Source organism: Cryptotermes secundus, unplaced genomic scaffold, assembly GCF_002891405.2.
Source record: "Cryptotermes secundus unplaced genomic scaffold, Csec_1.0 scaffold247, whole genome shotgun sequence".
Lineage (NCBI taxonomy): Eukaryota > Metazoa > Arthropoda > Insecta > Blattodea > Kalotermitidae > Cryptotermes > Cryptotermes secundus.
The window spans coordinates 1,598,921-1,615,960 of NW_019740656.1; the positions used below are offsets into that span (position 1 = coordinate 1,598,921).

Below are 17,040 nucleotides of genomic sequence, written 5' to 3' on the forward strand. Positions count from 1 at the left end.
GAAGCTATGGGCACCACTAGGATTGTTTTCAGTGGTGGAAGAGAAGCCATTTAACGTGTTTTACTGAATGTCCTAGAGTATTTGGGATAATGGAACAAATAAAAATATATATTTTCCATTCATATTAATAGTATTTGTTATATTGCCCTTGAGTCTTTTATTTATTTTTTCACAATTTCAGGGTGGGGGAGATGCCTGGATTGCCTCCCACCTCGCCAATATCTGGAGGGAAACTGTGGAAAGCCTTCAAAGCAGTGGTTCACACAGAGTTGTTTCTGTTGCAAATAACTTACCTTAAAATACAATTTGTCATGAGATTATCATAAACGATTTGAACAAAGACATATCCTCTTGCATAACTAAAGCAACAGACAACAAAGGAAAAATTGGAATTTGTGATGGTGGCAGGGTTTCATAACAATAAGAAATTTCTTGAGCATTTTAACCCCTTAGCATACAACTATTAATATATACACCACTTGCATGAATATTTAAATGTAACTCATCATTTTATCCACTGACTGTACTCATATTTATGACTTTCATACAATTCTCAGACTAAAGAGCTATTATTCCCTTAAATAGGAATAACTAGTTCATTTTTATAACTGAGATACATTGTGTTTTCTGTTAAGTAGGAGCTGAATTAAAAATATAATTTAGATGAATTTCTGTCTTAATGGGGCTAATAACTACCGTGTGATGAAGAAAGACTATTAGTCTATTCAACTAGTCAGTTAGCAAAGTGGTAAATTTTCCCCTTCCCCCCAACTCTAACACCATTCCATTATGGTGCAGTGTGTGCTGGAAAAAAATTAGAACACTTCTGAATCATGGAAAATGACGTTCTTGCTTTTCCAGAAAAAATACTGTTAGAAGTCATCCAATTGATTGGGGAGGGGTGAAAATGGAGGTGAGAAAAATCATGATATCCTTAATAAACTATAATGCTCCAAAATAACATAAAGAACATTTTTCTGGCGAAATTTGTCTCTTTTCCTTCTAATATGAATAAGATGAAAAACTGTGTTTTAATTATCTAGGTCCATGGTGCAGAATTTCATTTAAAAAGATTACAGTTACACTTCTGGGCAAGATGGTCCTTGTCACTTATGGAACTTGGAAGTTCATTGCCATGCTCACAACAGTCTGCCATTTAGCTCTATCCTAGTATTGAAACTACTGTACATAGCACCAATGATGGAGTAAGAATTAGACACGTAACCCGAAGCATTTGAATAAAACCAGCCCCAGTGCTACTATGTCCACCACAAATCCCACATGATCTGACCTTGGATTGAACCAAGTCTGTCGCAGTGGGAAGCTTGTGACTAACAACTTGAGACATGGCATTGCCAGCCCACATCATCACAACCTCTTTCTGCAAGGTCTGAATTCATTTCTTTTCTTGATGCGTACTACATTCCCTGCCAATAACATCAACCTTGATCTAATAACCGTAATAATACTTCGTGAAAAGTACAGATTATGACGCTTCTTATCATTTAACATTCTCAATCCTCCTGTTACATCTTGTTTGTTATGTCCAATTATTATTTTCAGCTTTTTGAACCAAACAATACCAATCTCTAGTCATCGTCTAGGCTTACAGATAGTTTCACGCCCATATAAAATGGGTAAAATACTTTACTCAGGTGAAGGTAACAGTTATCGAATCCCAATAAATTTTGCTAGAAACATACCCTTCTCTCGATTAGGAACAAGACCTCTACTCATCTGAAGGTCCCGAGGTTGGTTCACTTTCTGCATCTATGAGTATCATGTCCCTTTAGATGGCATCATGTTTTGTATTTGAAAGCTGTCTCATCAGGGATAACATTCAGTTAAGTTCTGCTGTAAATACAGACAACACTGAACTTCCATTTCCCATTATATTATACCCCAAGACTAGATTGATAAACACAACTTATATTACAATGAAACTCAAATGTATTCATGCCAACAGAATAATAATTTATATATATTCTGATTTCAGAATTTTATGGTTATTAAACTTCCCGGCTCCCTGTGTATGAGTCCTATTAGTTGTGCTGATGTCCAGAAATTGTATGGATATTCATTTGCATAGTTTGGATCTTGTTCATTGAGTTTTGAGACATCCTGGGTAACTTCTGAACTTACAGAGGAGATAAACACAATTCACCAGTTAGTACTGCATAAACTCTCTGATTTATTTCTTATGGGAACATTTTCAGAGAGTGGATTCTGCCATTTTAATAAATATAATTAGATTATTACATAAACAACAACAAGAAACAAATATATAATTCAACAATCTGTACACAGTGCACGAATTTGGTACAATCCACATCTTACAGTTTACAGTTTCTTAATCAACATGATGAGTTACAAAGAGAAGGACAGGGAAAGGCCATTATTTTTATTTGTGACCAAGTGGATTTGAAATGTTCATGTAGTTTATGTAACACTCGTTTAATAAACATTTAATATTTTCAGTGCTCTTAACAAATATAATGGGCATTATAGTCACTTCAAAATATAAGGTAAATGTATTGTAATACATTCCATATAATTACATTTTATACCTCCAATAATGCAGACTGTATACGATGCTTTTAATTTTTTAACTATGCAAAAATATAAAGCACCCAAATACTTCACTTCTAGCGCTTTAATACATCAAAATATATTTGTATTATATTATATTTCAGCATCCAGTTGCATTGATGTATCACTTGATCACTCATTTCCATCTCTAATGCAACACAAAACTTTCACAGTCTCTCCTTTACTTTAAAATGTTATTAAAATCACATTTAATTGCAACGTGTTTTGTCCTTAGAAGGACATCTTCAGGAAGGCAGTTTCAGTTGTAGAACAACTGTCTGAAGATGGCCCTGTAAAGCCGAAACATGTTGCAATTAAATGTAATTTTAATACTTAACTAATTAAGCACTACACCATAAAGACATAAGGGGGAGAGGTTGTATAGATCCATATTTTCTTGACCTCATCTTTAGGCGGGGTGAAGGTGAGTGGTCAGTTTCACGCCACAGTTGCTTTACCCCATGGGGAACAGTCCCCAATACAAATTCAAGAGGAGGTTTGGTGGACCCCAGAGCAGGTCTGGACAATGACTTGAACTCTGACCCCTTGGTCATCCAGCCCATAGCCAGTCACTACACCAGCTACGCTATCCTGGCTTCTTCAGTGGAATTTTAATGACATTTAAAATAAAGGTGAGACTACTATTAATAATGTTATATTTTAGCATCCCGTTGCACTGATTCATGTCCATGATTTATTCCAGCCGTCTTACAGTGCATACACTCATCCACTTCACTCTTCACTCCTGCACTACATGTTTCGGCACAAAGGTGCCATCTTCAGGTGCTTTTCGATTTACGTTAAACTACTTCACTGCATGCCTTGCCGTCTTCATACTAAAATAACTAAAAGATATGTTCATCATCTATATTGAAAAATATTAATTATTAAAAATATTAAAAATATTAAAACTGTTCAGGATTTTAATATTTTNGGTGAGACTGTGAACAGTTTGTGTTGCATTACAAATGGCAATAAGTGAAAGAGTGATATATCTCTTATTATCAGACACAGATTTAAAGACACAAGGATTATATCTTCAACCTTATATTTAAAGCTGACAACACATGATTATTTAGTTGAATTAATGTAGAAGCTATATGTTTTCGTTTAATTTTCAATCGTATAGATTGAAACAATAATGTTGTACACACATGACCATTTATGTACGATAACCTTTATGTATTTTATCAAATCGTTAGCTATTAATAGAAGCAACGCTGATTTGTATACTTCTGCCAATATATGTTTTATCTTCTAACACAACCCCCAGAAATTCGTTAATTTACAAGAGAACAAAATTTCAAGATCCATTCTAACTTAGTATGATACCCAAAATAGCAAACAAACCTCATGTCATAGTTTCAAATTGCATGTTCCTGAATATTGTTCTTTTTCCCATATCGGAAGGCAAGGGGCACCAATTTTGCCAGAAATATGCTGCATGCCTCCTCACAGTTGAAGTCTAAATAACAATCTGGAAAACAATATAAAATATGAGACATTTTAGATTTATCTGAGCTGATAATATTAATACCATAAATGTTAAGTGTCATATACATAAAGACGATTTCTGTAGTTTATGTAATCAATACTTTTTACAGAGAAAATTGACTGAAGTAAATTGTTACATTACAAGTAAACTGTATTTGCAATAATAAGACAGAGCTTGATAATTTCTGTCAGCTCATATACAGGAAACAAAGCAGATTAAAACTTTGAGTCCATGGTCAGTTCTTAATACATGGTATGTGTGTTCTTATGTGTGCATGCAATAAATATGATATAATAAAGAACTGTGTGTGTTACAACATTCTGGCTCTCATTTTTGTGTTTCGAATACCTTATTTAGTCAAAAGCAACTTATTTCACATCTGTTGTCAAAGGAAATGAACATTTGCTGTGTTCTGTTTTATTGATAATATTTTTATCTTGTCATGTTTCAAAATTAAGGGAAATTTTTTAATGCTGCCAACACAGAATGATCATTTACAGGTAAAATGGTTGATCTCATTAGAACGGGTAATTGTATTATGTCATAATTACATTTAGTAACTGCGGAAATGTACAAAAAATTTATACATTTTTTCATTATTCTGTATCTTCATTGCACTGTTATAATTACTAGATAAGTATTTTAAAATGTACCCAATAATGCCTTTTATGCTCTCTAGATTTTTTTCCATGCTATCGAGACCGATTCTGAAGTTCATGTAGCCTCCTATCCAGTGGCTACCAGGGGATCTTTCCTGGATGGTAAATTGACCAGGGCTTGAAGCTGACCACTTGTCTCCCACTAGTGCCAAAGTCAGGAAAACTTGGATCTATACATCCACTCTCCTATACACCTTCATGGCTTAGTGCTTAATTAGTTAAGCACAGGGACAACTCTACTTTTACCTTTACTCCCTCTAAGCATCTCCACAGTTGAAGAGCCGAGAAGATGGCAACTCTATATGCAGAATTGTTGGATAGATAATGTGCATAGAAAGTGTGAAAGCAGGTGGCTAAAGCAACATGAAAATATGATCATAGAGGTGAAGAATATGAGGAAGCCCAAGGAGGTATTGGAGGTATTGCCAAACTGTATGTATACTAGCACAAAGCTCTAGAACTTTAAAAATGAATAATTATAAGGTCACTCAACATTAAGCTTTTGTGTTATTTCAGAGTCATGCATGAGACGGGATGTCCTCCAGAATCCAATTCTGAAGAAGAACGTCATATAAACGGTTTGGCTTACAAATTGTGAATAGAAACATTTAGGTTATGACCACATTAAAAGAAAGAAGTGTCATTACATAAGTTTTATGTATCAAGTTGATTGAAATAGTAATTGAGTTACTTCCATTCATGCAGTACATAAACATATAGGCTGTCCATTGTTATTTTCTTGTTGTAGCGATCATGGGAGCTACCAGAAGTTTTCCAAAGGGGGGGGGGGGNTCAATTGAGGATGCATATTCCTGCCCCCCCCCCGCCCCCCAGCACTCAAGAAAGTGTCTGACCATGTCTGACAGTGTCTATCATAAAGATATAGCAAAATGGTAACGTGCTGTAAATTATTTGGATGGCACGTAACAAGTGAAAGATTCAAATACATTTCAGATTAGGAGTAAGTTTATGGATGATCAAGTTCCAGAATGTGGAGTATGTCACAAACTGGATAAATGCTGGATTCTGGTCCACACTTATAACATATTTATAATTCTTATTATTCCGTTCTTTAAGCTTGAATTAATTTTCTGTATACATTTCAAAATAATACTATTTTGAGTATATGAGGAAGACTAGGTGATTTGGATGGAGTTTATGCCTACTTGACTCCATAGATAAATTAAATAAGGAGTCCCTGCAAGTAAATTATTTGCATTGACATCCCACATAAGAATCCACAATATTGATGTAAAGGTATGCACACATTTGTTGGATTACCTTTATGAATATGGTACAAACCTTATCATAAAAATAACGTGCAATTTATTAGAATACAAATTATCATTATTAGAATACAATGAATATTTGAAAATAATTAATTAGAACTTTAAAAATATTAAACCATTTCATACCAACCTGATGTAAATGTTTAAAAAATCAACATTCTTATACCTATATTCATAATTCCTTTAAGAACTTCTAAATTAATGAGTAGAATTCCAAAAATAATTTATTATTTCTATTCAGAATTCATTATAAAATAATTTGATTCATGTAGGATCTGTTGTATTGACATTTCTCAAGGCATGTGAGGCACAATTGCACCATCCTTGACAGTGGCAATATCTGGCCACAGTGGTGGCTGAACTGATTTAATATTTTCTGTGATTGGTATCTTGATACCTGCTGAAGCTGATACAGGAGAACCTGCAATGAATGGTTCTACCAAAGATGTTGTAACATAGCCATAGTAAGCATTATTACTGCAGCAATGCCCATTGTTGTTGTTATGGCCTCCAATATGTAAGAATGTGGAAAGCAGAAGAGTAATAAGAAGGACCAAGCCTCCACAGCAAAACACTGCAAGTCCAGCAAGACGGCAGAGTTCAAGTCTGCGATTAAAAGCTATGGCTGTACGATCTAATATTTCCAAGTTATTATGATGGCCTACAATCATCTCACGCTGAGGTGTCAAATATCCTACTAGGAGTGTAATGACTCCAACTAACATAAGGTTGATTCCTCCCCATAGTCCAGCACGGAACCAAAATCCATGGCAGCATTTACGACAGCCTCGGTGTTTTACTGGATCCACAGTATATTCAAAGTCATCTTCCTGTAACATCAGAAATAAATTAGCATCTTGGATTTATATGTACTGGTATTTCGTTTATGATTACCAGATGATGACTTACAATGGTGTCAGGCACAAAATTTACCAATGTATGCAATGAGATGCATTTTTTTATAATGTTTCATCTTACCTGTATATCTTTCATGTGTAACATTATCAGTAAAAAGAAATCTGTCCTGATATCCTTTGACACTTAATTCTAACCATCTGCAGCTTCCTGGTAACTTAATTTATAGGTTACCATGAACATAGAAAACAACAGAATGTTTTACAAGATATCTGCCAGTGCCACTGTGCAAATATTGGGTGAATAAACTTAAATGCATTATAATTTTACTGTTTGCTGTTGAATCTCTCTCTCCATAATAAAAAACAGTTTCCTTTTTCTGTAAACTTGGCATTTATTCTACAAGCAAAAGAGTGACTAACCTCAATGTAATCTTCATAGAGCTGAGAATCTTTAACTGGGGCAGAATCATAAAAATGGTGAAGGTAACTTTTCACTCCAAAGTAGATAGGGCAACTCCTGCCTTGTGTTCCTCCACATCCTGGGACACTGTCATCTTCACCTTCCTCAGACTGCTGTGTTGGTTGTTGTTCTTGTTGATGGTGCCCTTTGTCTGGCCGGCTCTGTTGCTTCTGCTTTTCTTCTTCCTGTTCATGTGTTATTTGCTTTGGTACCTGTTGTTTTGGTTGCTTATGTCCCTGCTCTTTTGGCTTCTGTTCTTGTTGTGGCCATTTTGATTGATTTTTCTGTGTTGTTTCCTGTTGGGGCTGTTTTACTAATTGAAATTGCTGTTGCTGTTGATTTTCTTGCTTCGGCTGCGTCTTTGAGTCCCTTTCTTTTTCTTGCTTATGTGACTGGATGTGTTGTTGCTTGCATTTCTGTTCTGGTTGCCACTGTTGTTCTTCAGTTTCATTCTTTATTTCTTGTTTAAATTGTTTCTTTATCATTTGTTCTTGCTGTTTTTGTTGTGATTTTTCATTTGTCTGTGGTTGCTTTTGTTTTTTGTGCTCCACTAGTTTTTGTTCGTGGATTTTTACTTGTTCTCCTATTACTGATTGCTGCTGATTCTGCTGTGTGCATTTCTTCTCTTCATGCTTTTGAGTCTTCTCAATTTTCTGCTTGACTGGTTGCTGAGTCTGTCGTACTTGTTTCTGCTCAGCTTGTTCTTTTTCTTCTTTCTTGTGTCTGTTTTGTGTTTTCTGTTGTTTCTGCTGTTGTTCATTTTGCTGTGCAGGCATCTTCTCTTCTTTCTGTTGCTTTTGCTTCATTTGATTTTGTTCTTGTTGCTGCTTTTGTGTTTTTTCTTGTAATTGTGTCTGTTGCTTTTGTTCCTTCTGCTGTGTTTGTTGTCTCAGTGGTTGTGGCTTCAAGGGTGCTGGTTTCTCTTGTATAGACTGTTGAAATTTACATTCTAATTGCTTAAGTTGATCACTTATAGCAGCCTCTGTTGAGAATGAATTACCAACCTTTACTTTGTTATTTTCTTGATTTTGACTTGAATGCGTGACATCAGATCGCTGAATGCTTTCTTCACATTTTGCATCTCTTGTAACTGTTCCCTGAAACACCGTACATATTGGTTTATCTGTGACTGACATATCAAGAATACCTCGTGATTGATCGCTTTCATAAGATTTTTTTGGTGGTAGAATCATTTCAGATGCTAGAATCTTGTTATTCTTGGCTATATGTTTTTCATTTAATTTTACAGTTGTTTCCTGAGATGTGCATGTTTGTTTCTCTTGACTGTGTTCCATATCTTTCTCTACAGATTTCTGTGCTGACGATTCTGGAATTACCTTTACCATAAAACTTGACTTATAATCCAAGTCTAACACTCTTTCATCATCATTTGGTTCTTTTTGTTGTTCTCTATTTTCATATTCTTCTCTTTTTCCTTTTTCTGTATCATTGAAGTCTTTTATGTTGAGTTCTTCATTTGCTTTACTATTAGCTTCAGTCTCCTCTTTTTCATGTGTCTTCCAAAGCTCTTGTTTGTCAGTAGCCGTTTCAGTCAAAACTAAGTGTTTCATTGTTTCTTTTGAAGAAGACATTTCTCCTGCTTCATCCTTACTTTTCTCTTCCTGGGTAGCTTTAATCATTCCCTTCGGTCCTTCATCCACATCTATAAATGATAAGTCTTCTCGATTTTTTGCTTCCTTTTGCAGTGTGTGACAAACTTCATTGTTTACTAAAGTTACACTGGCATTTAATTCGACATCTGCCATACCATGCACTGCGTTATTAAATATGGTAACAGTTCTACCATCTTTCATTTCTCTCTCTTTCTTTGTAACGTCATGTTCTTTACACGGCTTCACTTTGTTTACTTCTGTAAGCATTCCCTCTTCCACTTCTTTATTCATATTTTCAGATATTTCGAGGTCTTGTTTCTTCTTTTCTTTATCACTGTCTCCACTGTCTGTTCGCATGGATTTGTCTGTGGCGTATTCCTTCTGGCTTTTGTCCAGTGATGCCTCAGTAGGACATTCCACGGTTTTGGGTATCTCGTTTGTTTTCTTACCCTGTTCATTTATTATTATATCCTTTGATGATGTTGCCTGGTTATTGGATTGCATTGTGTTCCCACTTACCATTTTAACTTCAATGCCTGCCTCTTCTTTGTATGTCACTGGGTCTTGGTTATTTCTTGTAACTGTGTGGTCTGCAGTTTCCAGCTGAATATTCCCCTCTTTGGATGGCAGAAATGCCATAGGAAACATCTTCAAACCTACCTTACCTTTATCAATCACCTCTTGAACTTCAGTCTCATGTGCCTTATCATCAGCCACCTGTAATACTTCTCTCCCCTTCTCATTTCCAGTTCCATCCTTAAATACTTCTTCTTTTCCCTCTTTCACACTTTTGTCCTTGCATTCTCCAGTCTCATCTTTGTATACAGACATTTCTGCTTCATCTTCTTTTCTTTCTTTGATTTTTTGCTTTGTTCCTTTGCCATCATTGTCTTTCTCAGCTTCACTTATAGCCTCCTTTTCTATATCATCCTTCTTATTTTCTTTGTCTTCACACTTCTCTCTATCATGACATTTCCCATTTTCAGGATTTCTAAATGGCTTTTCCTCCACCTCTTTCCCCCTTCCATTTATGTCTGTGGGATCTGTTCCTTCTTCATCATCAACTGTCCCTCCTTTATTGTCTGGCTCTTCTCCACTAGTGCTACTTTCTTTTCTTCCTCTCTCATCTGATTTCTTGCCCTCATCCATCCTCCCTCTTCAGTGCCTGCTTACATCCTGTTCTTCAGAGCAAAGAGTGTGGTTGATGTACCAGTGTACATCACTCTTTTTCTGCTCATTCTGAAATGCAATAGAAACCAAATTTTAATTCCACACACACATGTTCAAATACACGACCAGAATACTTACTGACATATCTTTTTAGTGTTTACGTGTTTGCCCGTGAAATGAACCAGAATGGTGAGGTAACATTCTTTCATTCATCGTCCTGTGTGCTTATATAGTTCATCTCAAAATTAATCAACAGAATCTGAAATATCTGCGGAACTGAACTAAACAATTATCACAGGAATTTTATTGTTGTTTGTATCGATACATTACAGGGGCACGCGGTACCTTAGTTCATAGAGATATTGGGTTTTCGGACTTTATCCATCGTCCTGGTTTCTAAGATAACTAAGAAAAACACGACGTTTCGGAAACTGGATCTGTTTCCATCCTCAGGTGAGGGAAAACACCTATTCTGTTGGGTCCCTTAGAAAGAGCTGGCCTCAATCACTGGACGACTGGACTTAGTTATTTCAGACACTATGCTACAGGCTGGAAGATCGCGGGATCGAATCCTAATGACGTGGATTTTTCAATTTACCTAATCCTTCCAGCCTCATTATGGGCCTGGGGTCGACTCAGTCTCTAACAAAAATGAGTACCAGGATTATTCCTGGGGGTAAAAGGCGGCTGGCACGTAAGGCTGACAATCTCACCGACATCTGTGAGCCGGTTGTCTAGAAAATGTGGGAGCCGCGACGTCTCACAACCCTATGGGCCTCCATGGCCTGTTACAGGGAGAGCTTTACCTTTTAAAAATTAAATTAAATTATTTTTCTTCTTCCTACAGGGTCTTCATCTCTTCCCCATGTCTTCTTTTTCACCTTCTCTTCTTGTTCTCCCATTCTCTCTTTCCTTTCCCTTCATTTCATCTTCCTCTTATGCTTCTTCTGTTTCTCAGTCATTATCTTCCTCTCACCTTATCCTGTTCATCATCTTTTTGTTCTTCTTCTATTCCTCCTCCATTTTTCTTCTGAAATATTCTGCCAACACAGCCGTGGCTTCAGGGTCTGAAAGGTCTAATTATGCAGAGAAGTAACTTTGCAACATTTTTACTTCGTGTTACAAAATTAATGCAAAAGATATTTATGCTGTTGAGAAGTGAAATATCTCCATTTGTTATTAGCAGGGCCTGGATTTTGATGACATGTCATCTTTTTTTCCTTGTACCTATGCGATGCTCTTAAATATATAAGTCTCGGATATGAGCTGCTGGTTACAGAAATGTAAATTTTACAGGTAATTTTTTGTCATTTTTTGACATTTTTAGGTTTAAGGTCTTTTTTTCATTTTTGCGGTATTTTTTTGGTAAATTTTTGGACTTTTAAGGGTATTTCTTGTCATTTTTTGCCATTTTAGGGAATTTTTCTTCATATGTTTTCTGAAATGTGAATAACATGGAAGCGAAATGTTCTCTGTTTTCTCCTTTAGGTCATTTTTCTGGATTTTTCGGTCATTTTATAGGTCATTTTTTGAATATTTTCAGGTCATCAAAATCCGGGCCCTGGTTATTAGTTTTGTCAACAACATAACCACTTCATATATGTATGTGACAGCTGTGTTCCACAAATGGCGCAGAGGGTAGAAAACATATCAATAGAACAGAATTCTCATTTTTCTCCTGGCATTCCTTTTACAGCACCTTCACAGTATTCTGTCCCTTCTTTCACCTTGCCTCTCTGTATTGGCAAGAAAGCAGTTCACCTTAAAATGAGTCCCACTAATCGAAATTGGTCTCAATTAGTCGAACATATCAAAATGGAAACTAGCACGTGACAAGGAACATCTCTATCTACGATATTCATATATCTAAGCGTATCTGTATTGCTCTAACACTACAGACTTGCATTTGATATGTGGCAGTTTCGGGTCAAGGCAGGATTACTGTCAATCGTGACATATTTAGTCGTTTTTCTGTCTCTCAAGACAAGTACCGAGATCCTGCTTTTAAATAGGTCACTACTCTTATCTTGCAGTCCATTACCTCTTTACAATTGATCATATTTTCCTCTCAGATATCGCTTTCAAACTGCCTCTTTAAACGACATTATTAAGAAAGCAAAGGATCAGTGAGTCCAATTCGAACATTTACTTTAGGGCTTCGGTTTCAAATGTTCGCAATTTTTGTCTTTCTCCCAAAGTCAGGGGTAATGTTTGACATCGTCACGCAAAACAAAGCACCACGGAGTCCAGGTGCATCATCCATTTCCCAAGGCGAAAGCCTTTTGAAATTTCCCCTTCCTGAAAGCGCAAGACGCCTGCGAAACGAGTGGTACTACAGGGCGTTCAATCCTTGAGGAAACCGGGGAATCAGCGTGAGTCGGATACAACATTTCTCACAGATTGCTGCTGTAACTGCCGATAGCGGAATGAGTCATCAGCGCTGAAAAACGCGCACACTCTCTCGATGTTTGAGCGCACTGTAGCTTCAAACTGCTGCAATGTGGAGAACACAGACATCACTGTCTTCATCTGACAGCAGCTTTGTCTATGCAGGAATTCTTTAGCATTCCACTAACTTAACTGTCTGGCCAACTGACTTCATTCTGCGGGCATCCGAGGAAAATTTCAGTTGCTCAGCTCGTCAAGAATTTCCCTGTTATTAATTTATTCTGCCGTAAATTTATTTAATGACACTTTCATTAATGAGATTATATAGTGTCGGATAGCAGACTGACTGATAATTTGGAAAGAAGTGGCTAAGGCCTGAACGAGGTACTATCCCACTATTTGCTGGGAGGGGTTGAGGAAAACCACGAAAATCATGGTCACGATAGCCGGTGTCTCGGTCGAAATTCAAACCGAGCATCCCCGCCCCCGCATATAAGTCTACAGCTTTACTTTTACACTAGCCTCTTCGGTCTCTGATATTATTAAAAACGGAAGGTTCTTAAATTTCTTTACAAAAGCACGTTTCCTTATTCTCTTGGTCCTCCTTCGTCTTATTTTGTTTCTTCGTCCCTTCCCTCTATGTTCTCTTCTTCTCTTTATCTTCTATCGTCTCCTCATCCTCCCTCCACCTGTTCTCGAAAAATGCAACGCATGGCAAGTTGTGGCACAATTGCTGTATGATATAAATACACAAAAACAAAATTTCTCACTCTATAACCAAGCGCCTGGTCAGAGACGAAGATAAGATGTGATAATGTGCTGCCTGATCAGGGCTACTGTATACTTAGGCGATGATGACAGGTGAGTATGGCGCAATGGTCGAATGATGATTAGCAAGGAAACATTGAAAAAACTAAAAGAAAAACCTGCTCCAAAGCCACTTCGATCACCATGAATCTCACGTGATACGACTCGGATTTTAACCCAAGACTCCGCAGTGGAAATCCAGCACCTAGCCCTCTGAACTACTTCGTGACCTATGCATAAATACTCTACTAAATGTTCATGTTGTAGACTTAACTCAGTAAGAAAATGCGAAATAAATCTTACAATGTTTGAAAAATGTTCATATTTTGCAGTGTTCGTAGCACACAGAATACCTAGACGTATGCGGGAGGATAGTGTGGCATGTTGAGCCGTTGGTAGGCAACGATCGCGAAAGAAACAGCTATACAACAGCCATTACTTAGCAACGGCTTCGCAAATATGCACGTCGGCAGGGTAACAATTGGAAACAGCAACAGAGTAACGGGTTTTTGTGTGGCTCCTGCCGAGATGTTATAAGCAGCAGAGTCAGTGATCGGGTTGCTGTGCCTGAGGTCAGGGAAGTTCAGGAACCCAGAGTAAGGGAGACGTCCGCCATTGGAAGCCTCTACCGAGCAACGGCCATGGAAGACTGAGAAAACTTTATGTGTGCTGTAGTTACAGGGATCTTTAGAGTATGTGAGTTAGTGAGACTGACGTAGTTATTTGCAGTTATGAGTGTAAGTGTTCAGTAAATGCCATTAGCAATCCAAATCCCGTTTATAATCACTTAAAAATAGTGACAATAATATTAGAGCACATGAACGAGACAGAAAGACTGGATTCATCTGACTCAGGATAGGGACCAGTGGTGGGCTTTTGTGAACACGGTATGAATTTTCGGGTTCCATAGAATTTGGGGAGCTGACAAGCTGAACAACTGTTGGCTTCTCAAAATGGACTGTGCTCCACTTAGTTCATTATGTATAATGATTCAGTCATTTCATCTTCCAAATTTGAAAGGCTGAAGCCACTGCCCATGCGAATAACAGAAGCAAATTCGAACCGAGTTTACGAACGTAAGTGGGTCAGAAATCACAAGTGCCATTTTGTGTACCGCGGTTAGCAGGGGCTGTCATCTGCACACTAACAGCGGTTACATCATACGCCTCCCTTTTGTAGAGACGCGGTAGAACTTCACTACAAACAAATTGCGAAACGAAACACTTTAATTTCACTAAAATTTTGTAAAGTTGTGTGACAGCTGCAGCGAAAACATACAACAGCAGTACGAACACTGACACTGATTGGTTGAACTCCCATCACGTGACAATCCTTGTCTCATTCAACACTAGTTACGCGATTACGCCAGGCCAGGTCAAGGGGAGAACAGAAAGTTTGCTACAAAGCAGATATTACATCTTAGGAAAGCCGGAATTATACAAGGCCATCGTTTGCCTCAAAGACTGTGTACCTGGAACATTGCCGTCTCCTGGGTGTGTGGTGGAACGTCATCAACGTTTCGGAGGAATCTGCTACCGCCACATTTCATTGATGCATCAGATTCTCCCGAAACGTCGGATACTGTTCGTTGCATAGCGACGCTGTAGTCAGCGTCTAAAATAGGACGATCAATGAACGTGGAGCAATTGGTGTAATGGGAACTGGCATGAAAACCCGAAATAAACCAGCTTCAGTGTCATCACAATTCTCGCATTACTTGACTTGGGATAGAACCCGGGCCGCTGTGATGGGAAGCATGCGACTAATCGCCTGAGCTTATGGCGCGGCCTGGAATATTAGTAACATTCTACGAAATAACACGGAGTCACGTCCTTGAGACTTGTCAAATTCCATGTTTCCTCTTATTTTCTAGACACAAGCAGAAACGCATGTGGGTCTTCAAGTAAAGTACTCCTTTTTTACTGATTTTAAGTATTATTCGAAGATATCGAGACGTTTCGTTGAAACTCGCAAGTATTTTTTTATTGCTATTGGGGTGGGACTAAGTCCCTTGTACTGCGGCCACTTCTGGCCTACTGTACCAGCCCCAGATGATAGGTGAGGGTGATTGTGGAGAAATTGGTGTAATGAAAATTGGCAGGGGAAACCGAAGTACACGGAGAAAACCTGCCCCAGCGCCACTTTGTCCACTATAAATCCCACTGGACCAGACCCGGGATCGAACCCGGGCCGCCGCGGTGGGAAGCCAGCGACTAACCGCTTGAGCTATGGCGCGGCCTAAACATACTTATAACACTTCAACCTGCGTACATAATGCACACACCACAACCAACACCACGCTTCCACAACCAGGTCACCCATCAAACTCGCAAGTAAGAAATTTGTTTGAAATTGGTTCAGCAGTCAAGGTGGGCAGAGCGAGTTTGGTACGGGCTCTGCGGGTTTGCGAAAGTGGGCGACTACAAACAGCTGAAGGCAGAACTGTTAACATTACGACATGCTGTAGAAGCCATGTTTAGTTTTGCTGCAACGCACTATGAAAAAGTGGTTTTCGGTCCCAGTGTTTTTAACGACACTGAGTAATCAATATGAAACGGGTTGCAAGACTACGTATAAACTACACAGCCTGAGGATTTCAACAATCACTCGAAACTCATTGCTGTATTCCTGCCATCTTCTCTGCTTCAAAATCATAAATATGATTGTACACAAAACAGCACAGTGATTACTGCATGCACTATCTGCCGGGGTAACGCAGTCGGTATAGCGACTGGCTGCGGGCTGGACCGCCAAGGAGTCGGAGTTCGAGTCCCGGTAGGGTCAAGAATTTTCTCTTTTCAGCGTTGTCCAGACTGGCTCTGGGGTCCACCCAGCCTCCTATCCAACGGGTACTGGGAGTTCTTTCCCTGGGGGTAGAGCGGCAGGGGCCTGAAACTGACCACTCACCATCAGTTAGTGCCGAGGTCAAGAATGGAGGAGCTATACCTCCACTCCCCCATATACACGTATGTTCATGGCATAGTGCTTAATTAATTAATCACAGGGGACATGAATGTGTAAGGGTGGGCCATTATAATCCGGCCCTAGCACTGCGACCATCACTGAGTTACTGTGCTTCCCCTTTTGATTAACCCGTTATTAATCGGCGCCATAGCTCAAGCGGTTAGTCGCTGGCTTCCCACCGGGTTTGGTCAAGTGGGATTTGTGGTGGACAAAGTGGCGCTGGGGCGGGTTTTCTCCGAGTACTTCGGTTTCCCCTGCCAATCTTCATTCCACCAAATTCTCCATCATTATAATCACCCGAGGCAGGTACAATAGGCCAATCAGTAGCCGCCATGCTGAGTGGACCCAGTTGGACTCAACACCCCCCCCTCCCACTAATTTACACTTCGGATGAAACATGGGTCTTTATTTATGGCGGCGTCATACAAGTCACTTAGTTCCAAAAGGTACTGGCCCGGGTGAACGAAATCTTAAATAAGCTACGGCCTCACAATCACATAGAAAATATGTGCCTGGAATCTATGCACCTTTCACAAGTGGGGACAATTTTACTGCCTTCATTTTGCCCACAGAGTGTATTTATGTCATTCGCATGGTTTCCAGAATGAACAGCCTTAAGTTTCTTGTGTTCGTTGTGTTTCCTGCGAGGTTCGAACTGAATTTATAAGAAAAAAAGAAAAGTTAATTGAACTTCGGGTTTTTAGAAAGAAACGAACACTGGAAAGGGAACACAAACACGGCAAATTAAA

General features: G+C 38.5%; 1 protein-coding gene across 3 annotated transcripts in view; it reads right to left on the minus strand.

Annotated features, from left to right (window-relative positions):
- Positions 1-3,529: 3,529 nt before the first annotated feature.
- The window catches only part of LOC111872409 (golgin subfamily A member 6-like protein 22), a 57,681-nt gene continuing 44,170 nt past the window's right edge, over positions 3,530-17,040 (minus strand). For 2 of the 3 annotated variants that reach the window (XM_023866275.2, XM_023866276.2), the window contains exons 2-3: positions 7,310-10,201; positions 5,578-6,862 (exon numbers count right to left, since the gene is read on the minus strand). In XM_023866275.2, the coding sequence (XP_023722043.1) occupies positions 6,326-6,862; positions 7,310-10,111 (3,339 nt within the window). In that variant the 5' untranslated portion in view covers positions 10,112-10,201 and the 3' untranslated portion in view covers positions 5,578-6,325. Of the gene's footprint in view, positions 4,067-5,577; positions 6,863-7,309; positions 10,202-17,040 lie in introns of those variants that run through there. The other variant, XM_023866281.2, reaches the window with a different exon arrangement.